Source organism: Thamnophis elegans, chromosome Z, assembly GCF_009769535.1.
Source record: "Thamnophis elegans isolate rThaEle1 chromosome Z, rThaEle1.pri, whole genome shotgun sequence".
Classification (NCBI taxonomy): Eukaryota; Metazoa; Chordata; class Lepidosauria; order Squamata; family Colubridae; genus Thamnophis; species Thamnophis elegans.
In genome coordinates this window covers 24,595,674-24,621,411 of record NC_045558.1, presented here as the reverse complement: position 1 = coordinate 24,621,411, position 25,738 = coordinate 24,595,674, and the positions used below count along the sequence as shown (strand labels likewise).

General features: G+C 33.6%; 1 protein-coding gene across 1 annotated transcript in view; it reads left to right on the top strand.

The window, feature by feature from the left end:
- Positions 1 to 25,738, top strand: part of CFAP69 (cilia and flagella associated protein 69) — a 50,597-nt gene that overhangs the window by 2,782 nt on the left and 22,077 nt on the right. The window contains 15 exon segments of the mRNA XM_032235061.1: positions 2,407 to 2,469; positions 2,863 to 2,922; positions 7,231 to 7,343; positions 8,974 to 9,050; positions 9,807 to 9,905; positions 13,625 to 13,774; positions 13,891 to 14,068; positions 14,567 to 14,690; positions 16,049 to 16,097; positions 16,182 to 16,303; positions 17,243 to 17,459; positions 18,540 to 18,704; positions 19,895 to 20,007; positions 21,525 to 21,643; positions 23,574 to 23,655. Of these exon segments, the coding sequence (XP_032090952.1) occupies positions 2,407 to 2,469; positions 2,863 to 2,922; positions 7,231 to 7,343; positions 8,974 to 9,050; positions 9,807 to 9,905; positions 13,625 to 13,774; positions 13,891 to 14,068; positions 14,567 to 14,690; positions 16,049 to 16,097; positions 16,182 to 16,303; positions 17,243 to 17,459; positions 18,540 to 18,704; positions 19,895 to 20,007; positions 21,525 to 21,643; positions 23,574 to 23,655 (1,731 nt within the window).

Here is a 25,738-nt window from a genome sequence, read left to right as displayed (position 1 = left end):
GAGGACTACCTGAATTTAATTTAAATGTGAGCATACATATATTACCGAACGATGCTTGTGTTTATACACTTACAAATAAATTCCTCACAAGACTTCATTCTAAGCACAGAAGCCTTTTATTTTTTAAACATCGACCGAGACCATATCTTAAGGCACTATAGTTCTAAGTCAAAGCCTTTTTCTAATCTGAAGATTCTAGTTCAAATGCACTATGAATACAGTGATTTAGTTATTCTGAACCCAGGTGATGAATACCTTAACCTCAAAATTAACTCTCCAAGTTGGGCTGGAAAAATGAATAGGAACATTGATAACAGAACGAGATAACAGAAGGGACCTTGGAGGTTTTCTAATCCAACACCCCACTCAATGATGAGGTATCATTTATATCATATATTTAAACTACACATAATTGGGCTTACATAATATTGTACACAACTAGAATTTTTTGGTTGTTCTTAATTGATTAATGCAATTTATTTTCTTGTAAAGATTAACTTATTGATCATAACAGTTTTACTCATATATCTTTAATTTCATTTTATATACATTTTAAACTTATATCCCATTTTTCCCTCTAAGGTTTAGATTAAAAACATAAATTTTTTTTAATGATATTGTGGATGTAATATATTCAACATATATTTACAAATTCGGCAAAATTTTATGCTGATGAAATTAGAGGAGATAAAAACAAAATCTGTGAATAATTGGAGATATTTCAAAGAATATTTTCTAGATGATATGCTAAAAAAGCTATTTATCCAGTGATTATAAAATTTTCCTTTACACTTCCATTTTGACCAATAAAATGTATACCCTGTGCAGCATAGATGTTTAGTTATCAGAGGGACAGACCTATGGTATATGGAAAATGTACCAGATATTTCCAATGATATTTAATTTCTTGGACTTCTAGTTATGTACCACAATAAAAGTTTGAAATAGTATATTGTTATGGCTATTTAAGTTCTTATCTTTTTAGCATGACCAAAAACATTTTTATTTTATTTATATTTGTTACAGCTGTGATTTGTAATCAAATGTATTTTATAGTAAAAATAGATCAATTTTTTTAGTTCCTACAATTATTTAGTAAGAACTTTTGAAAACTGTTTTTAAGATTTACAATAGTAAAAAATACAAATTAAATTCAAGAAAAAAAGAATAAAACATGCAAAGAAAGAAAAATAAAAACAAAAAAGTTTGAAACTTATTTACATACATTATTTATGCTAAAATATTGCAGAGATTTGCCTCTGATTACAGATAGATCAAACTACTTCAATGTCACTATACTAGAATAAGACTTCTGACAGCATAAATGAAGAATTCAACAATATAGTTTGGCCATTATCATTATCATTGAAGTACAAAATCCAGCTGTTAGAGATTACATCACTCTTGCCCAAGTACAGGTAGTCTTTGAGTTATGGTTGAAATTGGGATCAGGATTGCTGTTGCTAATAAGTGCATTCATAAAGTGCAATGTTTTGTGACCACATCACTTTGCAGCAACAGTCTAGTTATGTGAGCATTCTGGATATATGCAAGCATGGGAAGGCCAAAGAAAGGTACACGTTAGTGCAGCAGGGCTTGGGGAAGAGGATGGAGGGTGGCATGTTTTGGTACAATCATAAAAACACTGTATAAATTTGTAGCTATATCACAGGCTTTTTATTGTTTTATCTCAAAATAAGGTTCTGATATATCTTTTGATAAATGAACAAATAACAGTTTGGATGAATTTATGAAATATTAAAAAATCCTGCTCTATGGTGTGGGCCAGCTGCCGGAAGACACTCTGCCCCAGCTGCTGTGTTGCGCTGTTGCAACAGCGCAACACAGCTATTCGCCCCTGAGGCTATGCCTGCATCCTCTCGTTCCTGTGCCAGGAGCCTGCTCGCAAGAGAGTAGCCCCCCCGGCAACCCCCCTCTCCAGCCAGGCAGAGCGCTACTCACTGACCCAACAGTATCCCAAAGGTGCCAAGCCATGCAAGCGCCTGTTCCCTCCTGGCTCCCGTGGCTTGGTGCCTTCGGGATACCACTAGGTTGGTGAATCATGCTCTACTTGGCCGGAGGGGGGGTTGTCCAGGGGACTTATTTTGGGGGAAGGGCGTATATTTTTGCATATCCCAAAAACCTGGCATGGCCTTATTTTCAGGACATGTCATATTTTCGGGGAAACACGGTACCTAGAGTTGCTTCATAATTATCTCTGAAATCAAAAACCATTCTCTGAATTTTATACTGAGACAATATTTAAAATTTACAAATACCATTTATTAAAAGTAAAAGAAACAAGTTTCTTTTCAGATTTTATAGATAAACAGGTTAGAAATGGAAAAGTTGTCACATTCATAGAAGTTACTAACCATTACAATCTTATTTAAATGAATATTTTAGGCAAATCACTTCATATATGTGGACCTTAATCAGGTGATCAAATTGCTTGAAGAAAGCGACTCAGTAAGTATATTATAGCAAATAATAAGCATAAATCTTATTTCTATTTATTCCAGTATAATTTAAAGCTAGTAATATATTCTGTATATATTGTACAGAGTGCTTAAAGAAATTCAGGAGATTCTTATTAGCTCTAGCATGATTGCAAATGCATACATGCTGTTGTTGTTATGCGATTATGTTTGCATGGCAAGCAAAACAGTAACTTTGTCTTGCTTACTACTTAAAACTGATATACAGTATTTTCCTCAATACTATGAGGAAAGCCACAAGACATGCAAAGCAATGCTGGTGACACATTGAATCTTCTGTCTCTTTGAAGAGCAAATTGTTGCAAATATTAAATACTGTACATGTTCTCCTTTTGCTACTGTCATGTACTCTATTTTTTTTAAGAATATAGACGAACAAATCCAAGCTTGTCAGAAGGTTGCAAAGCACTATGAATATGGAATCGTATCCTTTTCTCTTGTTTTGTTACATACAAAATTAGAAGCCAAAAATACTTCTATTCTGTGAACATAAAAAACAAAATAATATTTATCTATTTTAAATTGATGTTTGTTTACTTGCTAAATTACATTGTAATATAATTATAATAATTATATTAATTAATAATTATAATTATTATATAAAATAAAAATATATGAATAAAAATTGGATTACTACTCCATCTTTTTAATGTATATCACACCAATCTGGCTGTTCTGGGAATGGTCTGTTAAACCTTCAAACCAAAGCTAATCCATTCAGTTCATAATTTTAGTTAATAAAGTTAAGAGCCGAGGTGGCGCAGTGGTTAAATGCAGCACTGCAGGCTACTTCAGCTGACTGCAGTTCTGCAGTTTGGCTGTTCAAATCTCACCGGCTCAGGGTTGACTCAGCCTTCCATCCTTCCGAGGTGGGTAAAATGAGGACCCGGATTGTTGGGGGCAATATGCTGACTCTGTAAACCGCTTAGAGAGGGCTGAAAGCCCTATGAAGTGGAATATAAGTCTAACTGCTATTGCTACTGCTATTGCTATTGCTACTGTATTTTTTGTAGTATAAGACGCATCTTTTTGCCTCAAAAAAGAGGCTGAAAATCTGGCTATGTCTTATTCACTGAATACAGCATTTTTTATCTCCCAAAGCCCTGCCCCTTCACCAAAATCGCCATGCATAGGTTTTTAGAGAGCTCCTGAGGGCTGAGAAGGGCAGAAATGAGCGAAAAACACCCACCCAGCCCCCAGCAGCACTCTATAAGCTTCCTAAAGGCTATGCATGCAATTTTTTTTGACAAAAACAGGCCAATTTCCATGAAAAATGGGCCATTTTTGCTTGTTTTTGCCCCTGCTCCCCGGACACTGTGCAAGCCCCCTAAAGGCTATTTATGCCCTTTGGGGAGGGGGGGAATGGGTCCATTTTCATGAAAAACGTGCCATTTTGGGGAGGTTTTTAGAGTGCAAAAACTTTTCCCCCCCTTTTGGAAAGCTCTTTATCTGATTGAATTACATTGATCAAGTGCTGTGCCAGTAGAAACAAGGTCTTAGTTGCTGCAGATTGTCAGCGATTTCCTTCTCCAGCACATGGATAAATATACCTGGAAACATCTACCTACCTACCTACTGTATCTCTTTATGTCTCTCTCTCTCTCTCTCTCTCTCTCTCTCTCTCTCTCTTTCTCTCTCTCTCTCTCTCTCTCTCTCTCTCTCTCTCTCTCTCCCCCCTTCCTACTGTATTTCTCTCTCTATATATATATTCTTTCTCTCTATATCTTTTATCTACCTAACTACCTAACTACTCACTCTCTCTACCTACCTACTGTAATTCTCTCTCTCTCTCTCTCTCTCTCTCTCTCTTTCTCTCTCTCTCTCTCTCCACCTACCTACTATTTTTAAAAAAATTGCCTCTTCAAAACCTTGGTGTGTCTTATACTCTGAAAAATACGGTAATACTCTTTGATATTAACACAAAAATAACCATCAACTTTATACACAAATGTTCTTTATGAATATTTCAATGGATTCTATGTTAACCATACTCCCAGTATCTTGTACATTATACAAATCTTCCTCTGAGATCTAGTTCAGGAATTTTTTGTTCAAACCATGTGCAGGATCTCATTTAAAGTCTTCTTGGTCAAGCTCACCATTCTTTGGTTAAATGTCTAGCATTCAGTAGAAAGTCACAGAAATTAAGTTTCTCCCACTGACAATATTGTCATTGTATAAATTCATTTGCAATATTGTATTGTGTATTATCTTTTGCTTGAGTACATTTTTGTGAAGTGGAAAGATTGATGATAATGCCAGGTCTTTCAACTTCCTTGCTAGATCTTCAGAATCTATTGTGATATGACTATAATGTCATTTGCCATTTTACTTGTCCTGATGTATGTTAGCAATAAAGGATTGTGGATTGGATACGTCTTGACAGCTGCTATGTCACATTTCTAACCTATATTGCCAAACAGCAAATTTCACAGGCTGGTAGGTCCAGTCAGCACAGGTTTATTTCAGTTCATCATTCTAATGAATTTGCCAAGTACTGCAAATCTTTTTATATGTTGAAGGGCACAGCTACGTCCCCTCTGCCCTTCAAGGCTCCTTCTTCCTGTCTTCCTGTCTACAATGTGTGTATTTGTGAATATATGTAAGTATGTTTTCTACTGTAGGCTGTTTCTTATAAGCCCAGAGGTACAGAATAACTTATGTCTCTTACATTTGGTAGCCTTTATCCACTGGGCTTTTTTTTTTGTATGATTCTTTTTTTTCATGGACAATTGTTTTCTTAATCAGTTCCTATCATGCACTGCCAAATTCCTTTAGCATGCTCCCATTGTTTATTTATATTCCCCTTACAATCTTTATGTAGGCTGTAAATCACTCTAATCCACAATTGGCATTTTCAGACACACCATTGCAATTAGCATTACTCTGGAGATTACCTTTTCAGCTCTCATTGTGAAGCTTCACACAGAACATGATAGTCTTAGCTCCCCAAACATTTAACTTTTCTAAGTGGCCCAACTTGGCAGAAGATTGCCAGATATGAACATTTAAAATCTTTATTGCTGATAAGAATGAAGACATATATAAGAAATGATCTGTCCTGCATAGTACAGTCAATGCTTTATGGTTCAGAGTGCTTATCCAAATTAACAGTTCTCTGGTTATAACCTGAATTATTTTACAAAAGACTTTTTATGAGTCTGAGTAATGTTGCTTAGTGACTCACCAAATTTATCCTATATATTCAGCTGAACACAGTTCCATAAAACATCCCGTTCTATGGTCATTTCCCTCTTTTTGTTGTATTACTCTTGTTTATTGACAAAATTCTACTTGCTTTCTCTGTTCAGTTGCTTGCATTATTTGATATATATTTGATATGTAATAGTAATTTTAAATTTTTATGTTATGAATATAATCTACTTGTATATATATTGTGTATGTAATGGCAGAAAGTGAAGAGGAACTAAAGAGCCTCTTGATGTGAGTGGAAAAGGAGAGTGCAAAAGTTAGCTTGAAACTCAACATTAACAAACTAAGATCATAGCATCCAGCCCTCTCAATTCCTGGCAAATAGATGGGGAAGAAATGGAAATAGTGACATATTTTATTTTCCTGGGCTTCCAAGATCACTGCAGATGGGGACTGCAGCCAAGAAATTAAAAGATGCTTGCTTCTGGGGAGGAAATCTATGTCAAATGTAGACAGCATACTAAAAAACAGGGACATCACCTTGCCAACAAAAGTGCATTTAGTCAAGACTATGGTTTTTCCCAGTTGCAATGTGTGGCTGTGAAAGTTGGACTATAAGGAAGGCTGAGCACCAAAGAATTGAGACCTTTGAACTATGGTGCTGGAGAAGACACCTAGGAGGCCCTTGGACTTTAAGGCAATCAAAGCGGTCAGTCCTAGAGAGATCAACCCTGACTGCTCTTTAGAAGGCCAGATCCTGAAGATGAAACTCAAATACTTTGGCCACCTAATGAGAAGGAAGAACTCACTGGAGAAGAGTTTAATGCTGGGAAAGATTGAGGGCAAAAGAAGAATGGGACAACAGAGAATGAGGTGGCTGGATGGAGTCACTGAAGTAATAGGTGTGAGCTTAAATGAACCCCAGAGGAAGATAGAGGACAGGAAGGCCTGGAGGAGTGTTGTCCATGGGGTCACAATGGGTGGAACATGACTTCGCAATTAACAACAACATATTATGTGTAGTGCAGAACAGAATAGGATCTACTTCTGCATATTTTATGTAGGATAAAATCCCATATATGTAGTTATTTTATGATTGGTAATGGGTAAACATCACACAATCTAGGATTATTTTACTATTATACGACCAATATGGCTAGTTTGGATGGCTGATATGTCCATTGGAGCTGTTTCTTCCAATCTGGCACACCCCAAATATATTAGATTATGGTTTGCAATTCGCAGTAAGTGTTTTTAATGGACTGCTGCCTGAGAGCAATGAAAATTGTTTCTAGCTATTTTGGAAGGCACTAAATATATTTTAGAGTTGAGATTCTACTCAGCTATTTTTATTAATTACTAAAATATTATTTGGAGAAAAAGGTGAATTGAGATTGAGTAACTCTGAAAGATTTATTTATTCTCTTTACTATTAGAATTCTGGCACAGTTACCAACATGAAAATTGTTACTAATTTTACAACTAAAGTTTGGGATTTTGGTTTGTTTTTTTGTTTTTAATTTGTTATGCAAAATTATGTTTTCTGTAACCATTTTCCTTGATTGTTAATCATTATAAGCCTCTGAATGATTTAGCACTCATCTCTAAAATTTTAAACTTATGTGTGGAGAAAATTCAAACAATGGACAATGTTTTTATAGAAATTACATGTGTAATTCTTAAATTGTATGGGTAAGTACTTAATTAATGCTTCTGTTTTATTCTGATATTAACGACCTTCTAGTTTTAGTTGCCAGAAATAATATTCATTTATTTTCATTTTAGCAACAGCATATGACTTCAACATTTAGAATGTTATAATTATAATTTAGATATTGGTGAAAATATTCTCCACAAATTATGATTGCAGTAAATAAACTGAGCAAATATTATAATGTTACATTTCATTCAAAATTAATTTGAAAATGAAAACCCTCAGTTTATATATCATTCAGATATATAAAACCTTTATCTAAATTTGTGGATTCAACTTTCATATAAAATTAATGAAAATCTAAGAAACAAATAAATTAATAGAAAGACTCCATACTTTTATTAACTGATGCAGGTATTTTATTAGCTTAAATGAATTCAATTAGACCAACATCAAATATTTAGGAACTGTCAAGTATTTCTGCTGCTTGTCCTACATAGCATACTTAAACAGCAATTGTGTGCTAGTTTTCCTGGAACACAACCAACCATTCTTAGTAAACATAATGGATATTAGTATAACTACTTATTAAAAGTGCTAAAGGTATTTCTAAGTCTTGAATTTTTCAGATGTACTGAGATTATCCTTAAATACATTTAAGATTACCAATATGTCTTCTCCTCTGCTTATATTGTTTAACTTTGCTGCCACATAGTGGGCATATACATATTCACTAGTTATAATAATGCAGTTGCAAAATCTAAATATTTCATTGCTCTTTCCTGAAGAGAGGAATGAAACAAAGCTTATTACTGTATGTTTTAAACATCTTAGTAATATTAAAATATCAATGTTTTTCTGCAATACTTTTCATTCAGATTGTCCTCAATAGAATTGCTACACAGCTAGAGGATAGCACTATTTTCAAGTATTAGATTAAGATTGGAAAAGCTCACAGTCAGATTCATGCTCATCTAAATCTCAAGATATTCAGTGATGTTGGGTCAGTTGAAATTGGTCAGCCTAGCCTATTTCATAAGATGGTTGCAAAAGATTAACAGAAAGTGGACAGTGAGATTTTTTTATGTTGCCTCGCCTTTGGGAGGAAAGGCAAGATATACATGAAATAAGGAAATAAATAGGCAAGTCTAATGACATTACATTCCAGAGGGACAAAGTGATTACTGATAATCAGATTATCCCATAGGCTTGTCCCTTGGCAGAGTTACTTCATATTAGGATTTTTCTGTAGTATCTGGTAGGCAGGGTCACTGCTGGCATATAGGGCCACCTTGTACAGAATTGTGCTTAGTATTCCACAAAAACAATCTTTTTAATATTAAAATTTATTAAATGTAGTTACAATTACGTGAATGCCTCCTTGATCATTAATTTTGGTGGACAAAATGTGTATATAAAGTTGGTGAGCCTGTTGTTGATACTTTTATTTCCTGTTTTTTAACTTGCCATTGATCTTCCCTTTTATGTTGTGGTCTTTTGTGGCATACCTTTTGTACACCAGATTACAATGGCTTTGTTGCTAGACTTAATTTCCATTTTTTTTATTTTTTCATGAAAATTGTAGTCATTATTATTCAAGTATTTATCATTATTTCTCTCATGCTTTTTAAAATGCATCTCTAATAATTGATACATTTAATTCTGCAGATTACCATTTTGCAAAAAGAAGTTATCTGATGAAGAAAAGTATGCTAAAGAAGTTCAAGAATCAATTGCACAATTGGGTAATATTAGATGTAGACATACCTTCCTTATATAACTTCACCTCAACTGAGGACCACCATTTGAAATGGTTGTAACTCATTCATTTGTAACTTCATTCATCGGGGTGATTGGACCCAATTATTTGCTTTTTTTTGCAGTGTTCGTGAGTGAATAATTGCAATGTTAAGAAAATCCATATTCATTAAACAAATGCAGTGCTTTTAATACAAACCCATTCTTCTGAATTATGCCTTTTGGTAGAAATTGACAAAAAATGCTGGAACATGGCAGAGCCATGTTGGCTGGCATGCGCAGTATTGTCCGTTCCTCTTCTGGGATTCTGGGGTGCATGCACACATGACAATCAGCTGTTTTTTGCATGTGCTGGAAACCAGTTTCTGTTGTGTGCATGCGCACCAGCCAGCTGATCGTCACGCACACATGCACGCGAGTAACCAGAACAACAAGCTGGCTGGTGCATATGCACATGCCGAAAACTGGAAGTCCATTTGCCATGTGCATGCCCATTTGGCAGCTTCTCTTCTGGGACACATCCCCAACGAGTGCACGCACACTCTCTTTTTAGCACTTGGTGATGAAAAGGTTCACCCTCACTGATATAGTGGGATAGTTTATTTCTCCTTAGCTCTTGAAACAAAGAGCATTGTAACTAAATACCAAGAAGAAATGCATATAATGTTCATATATAAATAAATGAATAAAACTCATGCATCAGAATGTCATAAAAGTGTATTATAGTTTGCCTGTTGTTTCAGGTCACTTGGTCAGAGTTCCATGTTCCCAAATAAGAATACAAATATGTAAATGCATTATTAGCTTTTACCATGCTGAGCCATCAGTAAAAGAATTTGAAGGTAAGTTATTTTATATTTTGATATATTTAATAAAATTAGTTTACCACGATGTTAAAAATATGAACAGTCTATCTATATAGTAAATGAGAGAGCAACAAGTTGGTTGAGGAAAACTGTAACATCATGTAGAATACAGATATTTCATATGAAATCTTACATGGTTGACTGTTGTGGCCCAGCAGGAGCCGTTGGAGCTGCCACCAGACTCTGACAGCGAGGGGCCCTATGAGTCGGCTCTGGAGGATGTGGAGGACCCTGGACAGAGTTTCGACTCTGAGCAGGGTGCAGAGAGGCTGGTTGGCCACCAGGAGGTGCCTGAGCCTTGGAGCAGTGGGGAGGAGACAAGGGAGTGTGATCGTGATGTCATGCATTGGAGCAGTGGGGAAGAGCCAAGTGAGTTGGATGGTCCTGGATGCACGACACCAGAGAGCTAATAGGCGTAAGGAACAGTTGCGCAGTTACAGGAGATAATTGCACTCAGCCGGTGGTAATTAGGCTCCTCTCAAGACTATAAAAGGAATGATTGCGCATACGCCCTTTTATAGGAGTCATTGTATTCACTAATACATGGCTAGCTTGGCAGGCTGGATTGCTGCCAAGGTTAGTCTGTGCTGGATTGCTGCCACCACCTTGTCTGTGCTGGATTGCTGCCAAGGGAAATATTTATCTTTACAAATATATTTCAACCATTATGCCTTAGATGTCTGAATGAAATGTCACACAAGATACTATACTAGAAGTACGATGAAGAAAAAGGAAGGAACCTAGCCGAGATGGCTAAAATATTGGCATATCTTAAAGACCACTCAAATGAGAGATATAAACGAGACTGGAAAAAATGGATTGACTATACACAAAACAAATATGGGACTAAGAAATTCCAGATAGCCTATGCTTAAGATTAGGAATAATTTAAACTGCTTAAAGTTTGTGCAACAGCAAGAAGCTGAGTTCAACGCAGAGATCTTATTGACTTTTTTTTTTAAATTTCCTTTGTTTTAATATATTTTAGACTGTGTTTGTTAAAAAGCTACACCGTGTACGGGCTCTGGGAAGTCGGGGGGGGGAAGGGAGGTGGGGTCTTAGGGGGGGAGGGGGAAATATAATATGTGCTAGATTTTAAAGTAACACGATTCCACTTGTATACTGTTGCTCTTTAATTCTAGTGTAAAAATAGGACAAGCTGAATATATTGATAGATAGTAGAAATACACCGAAGGAAGGAGTAGAGGGAAAGAAGAAAGAGGGGTAGAGAGGGTGGGAGAGAGGATTGGAGGGAGGGTGAGAAGGAAAGGAGGGAGTGTATTGGGAGAGAGGAGTGATAGAGGGGGAGGGGGGAAGTAGGGTAGAGGGGAATGTTGGAGGGAAGAAGGAAAGTTGGAGGGGGGCGAAAGAAAGGGTGTATGGAGGGTCGAAGTGGTACATTGGGTTTGTATTTTGGGGGGTATTGTTGACAAGAGGAATGGCTGTGTATTGTGTAATGTTATATGGCCCCGGTTATGCACAGTATATATGTGACTGTACGAAATGAAAATGGAAAATAAAACACATTTACACAAGAAAAAGGAAGGAACCACTGTTTCTTTGCTATGGAGAAATGCTTATTTTGAGTAAAAATGTGAATTAAATCACAAACTCATTTGTTACTTTTGTTTATTAAAGTAATACATTTAGTTTTACTTTACTAGACTACTTATTTTTATCATATCTTGTTAAATTTAATTATTTCTAAAGAAGTTGTGTGTATTTTAAATATAATAGATCAGTCCCATTGAAAATTCATGTATTTCCAACATTGATGCATTGAATAGACATAAATATTCATAATTTTATTTTTATGCAAATATGCAGGTCATCTACAAGATGGCAGCCCCTGATCTCTAGAATCACTAATGTTTTTGATTATTGTTATAATATGAAATAATTACTGGTAATTATCATGTTGCTTAACCTTAATTATAAGGTTTGTCCTATGGTTACCATTTCTGCATAGAAAACAATTATATGCACATTATTTGCATATAGTACTACATTGTTGCAGTAGTGCTATGCCCTCTTTTGGGGTTTAAATACAGAGATATGTAGAAAAGTACTACTAGTGAGCAATTTTTCGTAGATTGGATTCCATATAATTTAATCATTTTGTGGTATAGGTGTCTGGAATAAACTGAAATTCCACCACAAATTCAAATTTAGTTTTCCTCTTTTAATATAAAAAGTTCTGAGTAGCATAGAAGCATAATTCCATATTTAGTGCTAATCTAACAGATCATGGAATATGGTATCTATGAAGAAATTTAATAACTGTTCCATAAATGTCGGCTTAGCCCTGAAAGGGAGAAAGGAATAAGACATAATAAGATTGCCTTGCCTTAACTCTCTTTTGTGTAAGAGGAATGAGAGAGATTTTCAATTTCTGTTATATCTTTTAATAATAAAATAGAGTTCCAGCAGTTCATGTGGTGCCAATTTCCTCTATCTGAAAAGCCTAACATCTATTAATGAATCAAAGGTGTATAGGAATATGTGTTAACCATAGTTTATTTTCAGCACTGTGTTTGCATGTATCTCCATTATTATCCTTTATTCTGTAAGGAATAAACAAGCTTAATATATTACTTCATGTTTAATCAAACTAGTAATACAATCAGAAATAATAGCCTGACTTTAATTAATACACATTTGTTTATTCTGATAATATTTATCAATTCTAGAATCTTATAAAATTAAGTTAATTATTATTGTCAGTGATCTTGATGCTTGGGAGTGCAGTGTGGTAGTTAAGGTGTTAAACTATAAGTAGTCTTTGACTTACAACAATCCATCTACCATATTTTTCAGACTATAAAACATACCAGAGTATAAGACGCACCATGATTTTGAAGAGGTTTAAAAAAAAAAAAGTTTTTGCACTCTGCAGGCCTCCCAAACTTTCTGCACGCCTTGTTTTTTGCCAAAAAAAGGGGGGGGCATACAGAGGCTTTGGGAGGCTTGTAGAGTGCTCCTGGGGGCTGCGGGGAGCAAAAATTGCCTGTTTTTTGCTCTTTTTTGCCCTCCCAAGTCCTCAGGAGCACTTTGCAAGCTTCCCAAACTCTCTGCACATCCATTTTTGCAAAGGGGGCAGCTTTCGGTAATCCAAAAATGCTGTATTCAGTATATAAGGAGCACCCAGATTTTCACCCTCTTTTTTGAGGGAAAAGTGTACCTCTTATACTCCGAAAAATACAGTAGTAATCATTTAAGGTTATAACAGCACTTTAAAAAGTGACTTAGCACTGTTTTCCACACTTACAACCTTTGCAGCATCCCCATGTCACATGATCAAAATTCGCATGTTTAACAATTGGTTCATAATAGTTACAATATTCTGGAGTCATTTGATCAGCTTTTGTGACCTTCTGACAAGCAAAGTCAATGGGAAATTAATTATAACAACAATGCTACCAACTTAACAACTGCAATAATTCACTTAACTGCTGCGGCAAGAAGAATTGTAAAGTGGGGCAAAACTCACTTACAAATGTTTCACTTAGCAACATAAATTTTGGGCTCAATTGTGGTCATAATCTGAGGACTACTTGTAGTTAATGCCATTCTCAGACATGGAAATTCATTTACCATGAATTCTTGGAGGACAGCATGCTATAAATCTAATGAATAAATACAAGTATTTTGTTGCGTTAAAGTAATTTGACTTGTTCCAATTTTTCTTAATACAGGTTATCAACCTACAAGTGCAAATTATAAAAAGCAGATTGTAGAATTAGGAGGTTTAGCAGAGACTATGGTTTTATCACTAACACTTGTTGAAAACCAACTTTCTGAGAAATTATGGTTCATTAAAACTTTGCAACATCTTTCTATTTCTGGTTAGTATGATTTATATTTTAAAAATATTGTAGCTAATCCTTACCTATTTTAGTTTCTTTTTCAGTAAAATGCTGGCAATTCAAAGGGAGCTAATTATCAACCATTTCTTTTTCAGAAGCAAATTGTAAACTTATGATGAAAGCTGAAGCACCAAGAATATTATGTTCTCATCTGAATGACGTTGATCCCTCTGGGCAATTATTATTCCGTTCCTCAGAAATCCTTTGGAATTTATTAGAAAAAACCTCTAAGGAACAAATTATTGAACAACTCAGTAACTTGGAATGTGTACAGTTAAGCCTATTTAAAATACTTTATATAAACCTAGTTTTTACATGCTAGTTTATACATTAGAAGCTGGCATTTTTATCTTCTATTTCTCATATGCATTAAAAAGAAAAGTAGAACAAGCATTTTTTTTTACTAATGTTCCATTCTATTTGAATTATTTATTGATATAAAATAAATTAAAATCAATAGATTATGGACTAAGTACTTTCTTCCTTCTAAACCTTTTCTATATAACATTTATTGGTTTGGTGTATATTAAACCAAGAACAAAAATATAAAAACATGACATGGAGATGCTGCAGTGACTGTAATTTAGAGGAACAGGGACTGTAAGTTGGAGAACCTACCATTCGTTTAACGCTGTCTAAAACATGAACAGTCACTGAATAAATGTTTTTAAGTGAGGACTACTAAGTACTGTTTAGTATCTAGGAATGATATTATGTTTCAATTAGAAAAAGCATAGGTATTAAAATATAGAATTGTATTGTTTTACGTAGGGCTCTGAAGGACGCATTTACAAATTTACTTATACACGGTTTCCGCCATTATGATCGTCAGTTAAGAAATGACATTTTGGTGATAGCTACCCTTGTTGCTCAGAACCCAGGAGCTCCAATGATTGTATGTATACTTGATTTTGAATTTTGGCAAATTAAAAATGAAAATTAGTTACATATTCTGTTAATATCATAGTGCCAGCTTTTTTAGTATAGCCACAGCCCTTTCTTCCTTAAAACACATTTATCTTTTTCTAAATAATTATTTCTTGCCTTGGAATTTTATACTATAGAGAAAAACATATAATTATGTTTTCAGTGATAGCAGTTAAATATGGCAGGCATTATATGGTCTTTCTTTATAAAAAAAGGTTTATTAAATGATAATAAATTCTGAAATGAGGTTTCAGAAGTTGTGACATGGAAGATAAGAAATTAACTCATATGAAAATATAATTAACACTGAAAAATTTGTAGAAGAGATGATAATCTTATATCTTGACTTTTTCTCTTATCTTAAAATGAGATTTAAATTTTACACCTAATAACTTTGTAAAATATCACTGGATCAAATATCATGTTTTTCTTTTTTTCTTTTGTGTGCATTTATGTGTGTATGTGCATTTACATTTTACTTTTATCCTGTATTAAAAATATTGTTTCCTGTATCATCAAAGTGCCCATATTTCTGCTATTGTTCATTAGTTTGCATATTAATATAATTGATACTATTGTGAAGTACCTGTTATTCATCTGACAAAGAAGAGGTAAATTTGGTGTAAAACAATGCTAAGAAGGTATGAATAATAAAAGCCTGAACCTGCATCAGTTTTACTTTTCAGTTACTTATGAACTAGAGATTACTACTTCTATATTTCTTTCATTTCTTTGTTATTCAGCTGTAATTTTATATTGTCACATTTTGCCTTGGACAAACTCTGGCTGCAAGATTATATCTTCTGGCCTAATATAAGTATTTTGATCAGGATCTAACTTTTTAATAGGTGGTCCATTCCTCATTGATTATAAGAAGGCTATATTGTAAGTCTACCTTTCCAACTGAGAGCAATAAAATGCCTGGTTTTGGTTTGTTTTCTAATTAGTTCTGTATATAAAATTAACTTTATTGAGACATTAGCCATTTATAAATAATTTGGGAAATTATATTTCATCTTCAGAATTGGACCTACTCCTTTTCTTATCCCAGAGCTCTGCCTTTTGCCATAGCACTAAAATTAATAATTCTGTTACTTTTTAAGACCTGAACAAAAAATAATCCTAAATTCATCCATTTCAAATGTTTGTGAAGAGCTACATTGATTTACAAATGCCATTTCATATTTTCTAAAAAGTAATTTCCATCCATCCATCCACTGTTTAAAATATTTCCATGTGCTTTAGTCTATTATAAATTTAAAAATAGCACAAATATAAATACAACAGCTTTGTACATGTCTTAACTTTATGTGTATGTGTGTTTAGGAAACTGGATTTACCAAGCAATTAATACTATATGCTACTTTTGATGAAAGTAAGTATTTTAATCATAATGCTTTATCATGTAAATGTGAACCATGGATTTTTATTGATAAAATGTGTTTAATTTCATTCACAGTGAAAACTCAGAGTCCTTTGGTAAAAGGTCTTAAGCTTACTTCCTGTTATGAAGACTTTGAGCTGAAAAAGCTGCTGCTTAACATGCTTACTGTACTAGCAAAAGATTTGTGTTCTGTTCAGGTAGGTCATAAAATAATTGAAATCAATCATAATTACTCAAGACTTTTAATACTACATGTTTTAAGAGAGTTATATTAATACATCTGTAAATGTACGTTTATGTTGAAATTGACAATACTGCTAAACGTTCAGCTACTAGCACCAAAAAGCTTCATGCCAGTTATGTCAATACATAGGCAAATATTTCCCCTCCCTCAGAAGAATGTTATTCTAAAATAACTTTTGTATATTCAGAGAGAAATTAACAGCCCAATAATTGTATAAATTCATAGAAGTTGTCAAGTACAAAATATAAAATAACAATTTTAAATAGATTGTATCTTGCATACCCACTTCCCAAAGAAAATAATCAGAGGAATATAACAAAAGTACTTATTGTGTGTATTTGGAGGAAGGGGAGAGAATGAGAATGACGTGGTTGTGGTTGCGAATGACTGGTATCAGCAGATATAAATTTTACTCCTTTTCTACATTCGTTGTAACATTTATCAAAAGTGGCAAATTAATAGTATGCAGCGAGGTGGCTTGCTACTTGTTTGCACCGGTTTGGGTGAACCTGTAATGGACATTGGGACTGGGTTGCTGAACCGTTAGGGATGGCCAGCTGGCCACACTCCCAAACTGGTTCCCAGCACACATGCCATTGCCAGCATGTTTTTTGCTAATTTTATAATGTTCTGCACATGCACATAATTAACGGGCAACTGCGCATACGCAAACAAAGTGTGGCAGGTGTATGAGCGAAGTGAACCTGCAATAACACTGGCAGCATCTCACCCTTGTATACAGGGAGCATCACGTTTCAAATTTTATGCAAAACGTAACTTTAAAAATGCTTTCTGCATGTACTAACATGAGAAAATTAAAAGTATATTGTTATCCGTTTACTATTGAAATGATTTCTTTTCAAATTATATTTTATCTCCTTTCCTTGTTTAGCTATTGCATGAAGGTAACGTTATACTGGCTTTGTTTAATTATTTAAAACCAAACGAAAAGGGAAGAGCACTTGATATGTCTGCAGCACAGTATGAAGAGTTACAGCTTCTTGGCATTGCTACATTAGCAACAATGGCTCCCTTATTGATAGAAGACTATATGCTGTGCAAGGGAAATGAACAGCTGCTGGAGTTTCTGAAATGGTGTGTGAGCAATGGTGAGTCAATAAGGCAAGATAATTTTTAGCCATGGTGAATAGAATGCAGTATTGCAGACTAGCGTACTGCTCACTCTGGATAGTTCGATTCTCACCGACTCAAGGTTAAATCACTCTTCCATCCTTCCGAGGTCAGTAAAATGAGTACCTAGATTGTTGGGGACCATATGCTGATTCTTTAAACTGCTTAGAGAGGGCTGTTAACCATTATGAAATGGTATGTAAGTCTAGGTGCTTTTGCTAATGAAATGCTGTGATTTTTGATATAGAGCTAAATTTGCTTTTAGGTTAAGAACTATATGTACCAGTTTTATCCTGCTTGATTTTCTCTCTATACTTGTGAGTAAGACATGTCATATGACTGTTGCAGCATGCCCATGATCACATGATCAGAATTTGGGCACTTGGCAACTAGCATGTATTTATGACAGCTGAAGTGTCCTTGGTCATGTGCTCAGCTTTTGTGTCTTTTGAAAAGCAAGTCAATGGAGAAGCAATATTCACTTAACTATCATGAACTAACTTAGCAACTGCCATGATTCACTGAATAACCATGGCAAGAAAGGACATAAAAGGGTGCAAAATCTCATTTAACAGCTGTCTACTTAGCAGTGGAAATTTTGGGTTCAATTATGATTGCAAATAGAGGATTACTGTATAAGAAATTTTGAAATGAAAAACTTTTACTATATTAATTTACTACTGTTAAGTGAAATACACAGCAACATTCTCTGGGAACAAACTCAGCCAAAATATTTTTTTTAAAAAATTCTTATATAAGTAGCAAGAAATTTCTGCATGTTCTCTGCCACCATGTAGCTTTGGAGATTGAAGCCCAAATATACAGCCATGAATGTGCAGCCAGAATATTAAAGAGCCATGATTTTATCTTCCTTTTTCCTATGAGGATTATATGTTCAATTAAACTTTAAAATTATATAATTAGATATTTGGGAAATATCTATGTTACAGTAATATAGTAGAGTGCTGACATTTACAATAATGTTTCAAACACGATAATATGAAAAGCTTTATAGTCTATAATTTGAAATAAAATGAATATTTTTTATTTCTTTACAGATCCCTTCTTTACTCAAGGTAATAGTTTCCATGGCGTAGGTGGTCGTGGCACCAAACTTGCACAGATGCGCTTCTGTTTGAGAGTCCTGAATCCAGTTGTATCTCTCGCTGATGATGCTGTAAATGTTGACCTTTGTGGTCAAGGAGCAATTAATCAACTGTTGGGTAACATATATCTGAAATTAATTTTGTTTCATTAACTTTAAAGTTGTCTGAATAAAAATAAAGCTCAGTTTTAGTTTTATTATTCTTTAAAGCAATATAGTTTTTCCTCATTTTTTCAAACTGACTGCATTTTCTTTGTAAGTACTTTCTAATATACAAGACACTTAATAGCAGGGTAATCTTAAATAGGGCACCTCTGGCATCTTCTAGGGGTTTTGTTTATTTGTTTATTTTATCTGTAAAACCGAATGCAGCCAGTTCACTAGTAGCATGAATTTACCGTAAAACTAGAGAGGTATAATATTAATTCTGCAATGATAGCATATTTTATATATTTTATCTAAAACCGTGAATGCTATTTTTTCATATGTGGAGAGCATGATTATGATTTTATATTGCTTCTCTGGCATGTTTCATAATATTCCATTCAAAGGAATATTTACAGTTAAATTATATTACTTTCTCTAGCCTCATACCTTTGAGAATGAGAATTTGTATTCTTCAATATGAAGAATTTTGACTGAAATGTCCCTACCTCTGCAAGGATTCCCCATTCCCGACAATGGAATCCTTTTTTGATTTGTAACTTTAAGCTTCATTATCTTCCTTCATTTCCTTTACTGAAAAATAAGAATCCTCAGACAAATGATATTTATATTTGGGAATCTGTCTTAGAGGGTGGGCAGTTCATAGGCTCTTTGCTCAGGAGCTTCTGGCTTGTAACATGCTATACTCTTGTTTTGTTTAAGATTTAGAATATTGCAAAAGATAAAAATGTATATTGCAAAAAGATGTATGGTTTTTCTGAGAGTCAGAGTATGGAATTAATGGGCCTTGTTCTTGTTATCATTTGTGTGTTCAAAAACATTGAAGAAGGGCATCAGACTGACATCTGTCTCTTAAGTGACATGACTGATTTCTCCAATAAATTGGACAAGAAATGATAATCACCATTTAGTCTTTTGTTTCTCCTAATAAAAATGCTGCATCATAATAAGAACCCCAACTTCAACTAGCTTTCCTTTTTTTTATCTGAGTGTAAGGATGGATTAAATGTGTTAAAAGTCAATATGAATAAGTTTGAGATGTATTAAATTTGCAAAATAATATATTATTATGTAATGTATTCTACTAGTATAATAATTTCTAGTGTAGCAGCCATAACCATCTTTATTGCTCTTTTCCACTAGGTATCTTAAAATTCACCACAACTAATTATAAAGATTCTGCCCTTGTGATGGAAATTCAAAGTGATATCTTACTTATTCTGTCAACACTTTGTGAAAATAATATCCATAGAAAGGTTTGTATTTCCTCATGGATTTCAAAAGTTCATTGTGTGAATTTCCAATGAATAAGAAAGTGAAAAGTGACCCTTTGTTCAATGTTTTTTTACTTTATTTATTTATTTATTCATTCATTCATTCATTCATTCATTCATTCATTCATTCATTCATTTTACTCTATAGTGTCACCATGTATTAACATATTAAACTAGCATTCCTGAGTTGCTTTGAATGTTATTAGATTTTCAGATAACTTGGCTTTGGGATTGCATTATAACATGAAGTAGTAAAGATCAGGAGCAACCACATATAAATTGCAAAATATAGTACAGCTATTTTTATTTATGTAATTACTGTATATAAATATTCAACAGAAAATTTTAAAAGAATCTTGGAAATCCTTTAGTGTCGTCTTATACCTATGCATAAATACATTTTTATAACATCATTGATAAATGCAATTTAGCCTTTGTTTATAAACAATGTCAGCAAAGAGAATCTACCATTTCCCAAGGCAGAATGTTCTGTTCCTTATTCTTTCTGATGTCCACTTGAATGTTCTGTTAAGTCCGTTGTTTCTTATTCTGTCTTCTGGAATAACTCTGAACAATTTAATTCATCTACGAACAGGTATTCAGATACAGGTAGTCCACAACTTACAACCACAATGAAAGAATTGACTCATTATTGCTTTTCAACTTACTATGGTTGCAGTGTCACAATGGTCACATGATCAGATTTCAGCCATTTGATAACTGAAATGTATTTATGACAGTCGCAGTGTCCCCAGGGTCATGTGATCAGCATTTGTGACCTTTTGACAAGCAAAATCAATGAGGAAGCCACATTTACTTAACAATCCTGTTATTAAGTTAATAGTGATTCACTTAACAACTATTGTTAACAAGTAAAATCATAAAATGGGGCAAAATTCAATTAACAATTGTCTTGCTTAGCAACATAAAATTTGGGTTCAATTATTGTTAAGTTGAGGACTACCTTTATTATATTGCAGGTATATCTCCTTTCAGTCTTCCCAGGTTAAATATATGTCAAAGTTCTAATCTTTCTCTCCTGAGTTTTATCTTCCAGGTTTCTTATCATTTTGGTTCCTCTTTTCTGAAAATGCTTCAGCATTGGGTACAGTTTTTAAATCAGAAGCAGATAAAAATATTTTGGATCCAATTATGTAATCTTTCTAAACCTATTGGCAGCTCTTTAAAGGAGTTCTTTCTTTGCCTGGCCTCAGGAAGATACATTCTTAAGTTAAGGGAATGACACATGGCCACATCCTGTTGTCATCTCTGTAAAGTCTCTTAAAGTCCCAAATGAATATTTTCCTGAGCTTGCATAGCTATTGTGCAAGCCCAATAAAGGGCAAAGCTCTTATAAGAAACTACTAATGGGTATGGGAAAGGTGGTTATTATGTTCCAACTGGACACAATATTTTAGACCCAGTTTAACCAAAGTAGAAAAGACAGGAATAATTATTTATAATTCTTACAAAATAATGTAAGTTTGACTATTAAACAGGAGCTCTTTGGATGGGAAGGAGTGGATACACTTATTTCATTTTTGAAGATAGATGCCAAAAATTTCTATAGTGGATTGGGTCATAATCGTCTTCTTTTCTGTGCCCTGGACTGCTTATGGTAAATATAGCAATTTCCAAAAATTTTAATCTTTGATGGAAGGGTGACAGGGTTAGGGTTAGGATTAATTCAATGGATCACAATGAATCAAAAGCATTTTCTTAGTTTAGTCTGTAAGTGTTTAATTTTAAATGGTTGTGCTATTTAATTACTTATTTTTTTTCTTTTAGTGTTGTTAAGTTTAGGAATGATATTTGCTTTGTTTTAAAAGTCTCCCCAATTTTAATTTCCCTGTTTACTCCCATACTGCAAATATTAAATTCACACAATGACTTTGTACAAGTAGGGCCAATATTTTGAAGATTCTTTATTTATTTTATTTATTTTATCAAGCATTTACAAGATAACAGATTTAAGTATAAACATGATTATGAATACAGGAAATGGAAATGAATATGTGGGGACAGTAGGACAGGGACAGAAGGCACGTTGGTGCGCTTATGCAAGCCTCTTAATGAATTATTCTTAATTAATATTCTTAATAATTATTTCATAATATAATATATTCTTAATGAATATAATTTAATCTTAATGAAGATTATTCTTAATGAATAATCCTTCAACATACAGCTTATAACAATCATACTAATAATTTGACTTTTTGGAAGTTTGGCCATAAATCAAGTGGAGCATGTACATTGCATCCAGGAAGTCTCAAATGCCGGGCAAAAATTTCATGTATTAAACTGGAGTGCTTTTAAGAGTTCTGTGAGAATGTAGATGAAAGTATAGACAGAGCCAAGATCTTAGGAGAAACTCATTAAAGGGCATATGTTGATATTAGACATTTCTTCACATTTATATTCATACATGTACAGAGCATACATACACATGCATAAGCTTAAACCAATACAGAAAGCTTCGGAGAGCATTGCAGAAAAATAAGGAAGTAAAAGAATTGGGTAGTGAAAACACAGGGGAGCACCTAAGGATGACATGAGAGATAGTCAAGGGGAAAGTTGAAATAAGCATTTAGGAAAAACTTGAAATGATGGAACTCATTGAGAAGGGATGAGGAAGGAAATGCAGAAGAGAGCAAAGGGGAAGCTGGGAGCTTTGCAGGCTAGTAGACTCCACCAGGAAGCAAAGAGACAGATCAGAAAATACAAGTAGTCCTTCCTTAATGACTCTAATTGGGACTGGAATTTCCATTTTTAAGCAATGCAGTCATTAGGCTAGGACCTGCTTCTGCCCTGCTGTGTTTACCTGAATTTCAACAACTCCCATTCCTTTATTTCTGCCCTTTTACTACTGTATATATCTGGGACTGTTTGGGTGGATTGTAGGGGTGATACAGAAATATAATTTTATCATATTTTATTTATCTATATATAAAATTATTGTATTTTACTCCAATTCCATTTTAAATTGTATTTGATCTAATTCCATTTTAAACTGTATTTGATCCAATTCCATTTTAAATTGTTTTTATCAGATTTTAGTAACAATGTGTCTGCACATTTATATGGTCCAAGGGCTAATCTATAAAGTAAACTAATTAACTGCTCTGCATATGAAAATATGTGGGGGATGGGAGTGTAGCATTCAGAGCAAAATGTCTACTGATCCACATACTTTTTGCATTCTTGCCTTAAATTCTAGATTGTTATTATAGTGATACTCGTGTCAATAGGACTGAATTAGGTAAATCAGTGGTGCTACGTAACAAATGCAGGTTTTTAAAAATAATTTAATTTTTTGTGATTAAATATTTGTCAAATCAGGCGGTAGTCTAATGTCAGCCACAACAATTTCTAATAGTACATTATTACATAACAATGTGAAAATATTTTTTGTATATTTTGGACTTTGTATATGATTAATTATATTAGAAATTCTCCATTTGCAGCTTGATAATGAAAATCATTCATTGACAGTATAAAGTTTAAATTGAAAGTATATCCTACACATTGAAAATATTTTATTTAAGGTGCTGTGTCATGGGTTGCACTATTTTAGAAGACTATTTTCTTGAAAAAGAAGGCCTCTTCACTCTATTAGATTTGCTTTTAGTAAGTACTATTATTTATACAAAACTGGACAAAAATATTAAGTATATTATTACTGAATCTTCTTAAAGTATTATAAAGCATCATTAAAATATTTTAATAACATTATTTTTCTTAATATTAAATTAACACTTTTTAACATGCATATATATGACAACTACATTAATATAGTACAAAAGAATATTTTTAAAAAATAGTTGATTATATAAAAAATACATAAGGGACTATATCAAACTATGTAAGAAAAAGGAAAATAAAGCAAAATGAACATAAAATCCTTTGCAAAAGAGCAAACTAAACTAAACAATCAGAAAATGCATGCATGTAATACCTAATTCTAAATATAAAAGGAAAAACTCAAAGAAAAAAATAGATTGTTATACTGTTCAGACAGATCACTGCATCACAAATCTAGGACTGAGGAATGACAAATTTCAGTACGTTAGCTTTATAGTTAGATAACAAGGTTCCTTCCATAAGTGCATAATCGTGTTTTACAACTATTCCTGCTCAAGATGATCAAGCAATGATATATAAAGATAATTAAGTAATGAATCTACAAAAACCTAGAGGCAAACAAATCGTAACCAAAAGCCAACAGGTTTGTCAAAAAGAGATCATGCCAGACAAATCATACTGCATTCTTTGACAAAGTGATAAAATTAGCAGACCAGAGAAATGCTATGAATATAATTACTTGGCTTCAGTAAGGCATTTGATAAAGTAGGCCACAACCTACTACTTGATAAGATAGAAAACAGTGGGCTAGACAATCACCACACATGGATTCATAACTAACTGCACTCATCGTGTAATCTTCAAGGGAATTGCATCTACATGGAAGGAAGTATGCAGTGGTAGTCCAAGGTTCTATCTTAGGCCCAGTATTCTTCAATATCTTCATAAATGACGTAGATGAGGCGATAAATGGAAACTCATCAAATTTGCAGATGACACTAAGCTGGCAGGAATAGCCAATATTCCAGAAGATAGACTTAAGAAACAAAAGGATCTTGACAGACTTGAACATTGGGTGTTATCTAACAAAATGAAAATCCATGATGAAAAAAGTAAGGTTCTACATTTAGGCAAGAAAGCAAAATGAACAGGTACAGTAAATGTGGTGCCTTGCTCAATAGTAGTAACTGTGAGAGGGATCTTGGAGTCCTAGCGGACATCACTTAAATATAAGCCAACAGTGTGCTGAAGCTGTCAAATAAAGCCAACACAGTCCTAAGCAGTAACAGAGGGATAGAATCCAGATCATGTGAAGTGTTAATACCACTCTATAATGCCTTGGTAAGACCACACATGGAATACTACATCCAGTTTTGGTCGCTTTTAAGAAGACCATTTGTCTGAAATGATATAGGGTTTCCTGCCTGAGCAAGGGGTTGGATTAGAAGATCTCCAAGGTACGTTTCAACACTCTTATTCTGTTAAATTTTTATATATTAAAATATGCTAGAGTTTGTAGATTTAGTTTAACAAAATATTAAAATTTTAACCATTAGCTTTTTTTCTAAAAACACAATTAATCATAATTATCTAAATAATAAGGCATTACAAGAAATACTGTATAGAAGCAACGTAAAATAAATAATTAAGTCAGCACACTCATAGTGCTTACCAAAGTTAAAACTAACTCCATCTCTAGCATATTAAGCCAACCTTCAGAGAGACCTAACCTTTTAAAAATTTCTTAGGTTTCCTTTGCTGAACTTATTTGAATTTTAGTCATAAGAATATATTTAACATTGCTTTAAAGCCTAAAGTCATTTATTGGGAAATATAGGATACTCTTGTATATTGTTTAAATTGAAGATTGTTTTTGTTTTAAATCAGTAACAAATTGTCAATTGTCTTAGTAAAGGCCTTCTTAAATATTGTCAATGCCTCTCACGTTTCAGAGAATACAAGATAATTGAGTTCAAACAATGTATTTTATATTGTTTGAAACCAAAATTTTACAAAATTTTAAACTTATTCTCAGTTAAGAAAATGTTTTATTAAGAGACTGTGAGCATTTTATATTAATCAGTAAAACCAATGATAATTTTTACAGTTAAAGTACCATCCTTCAATT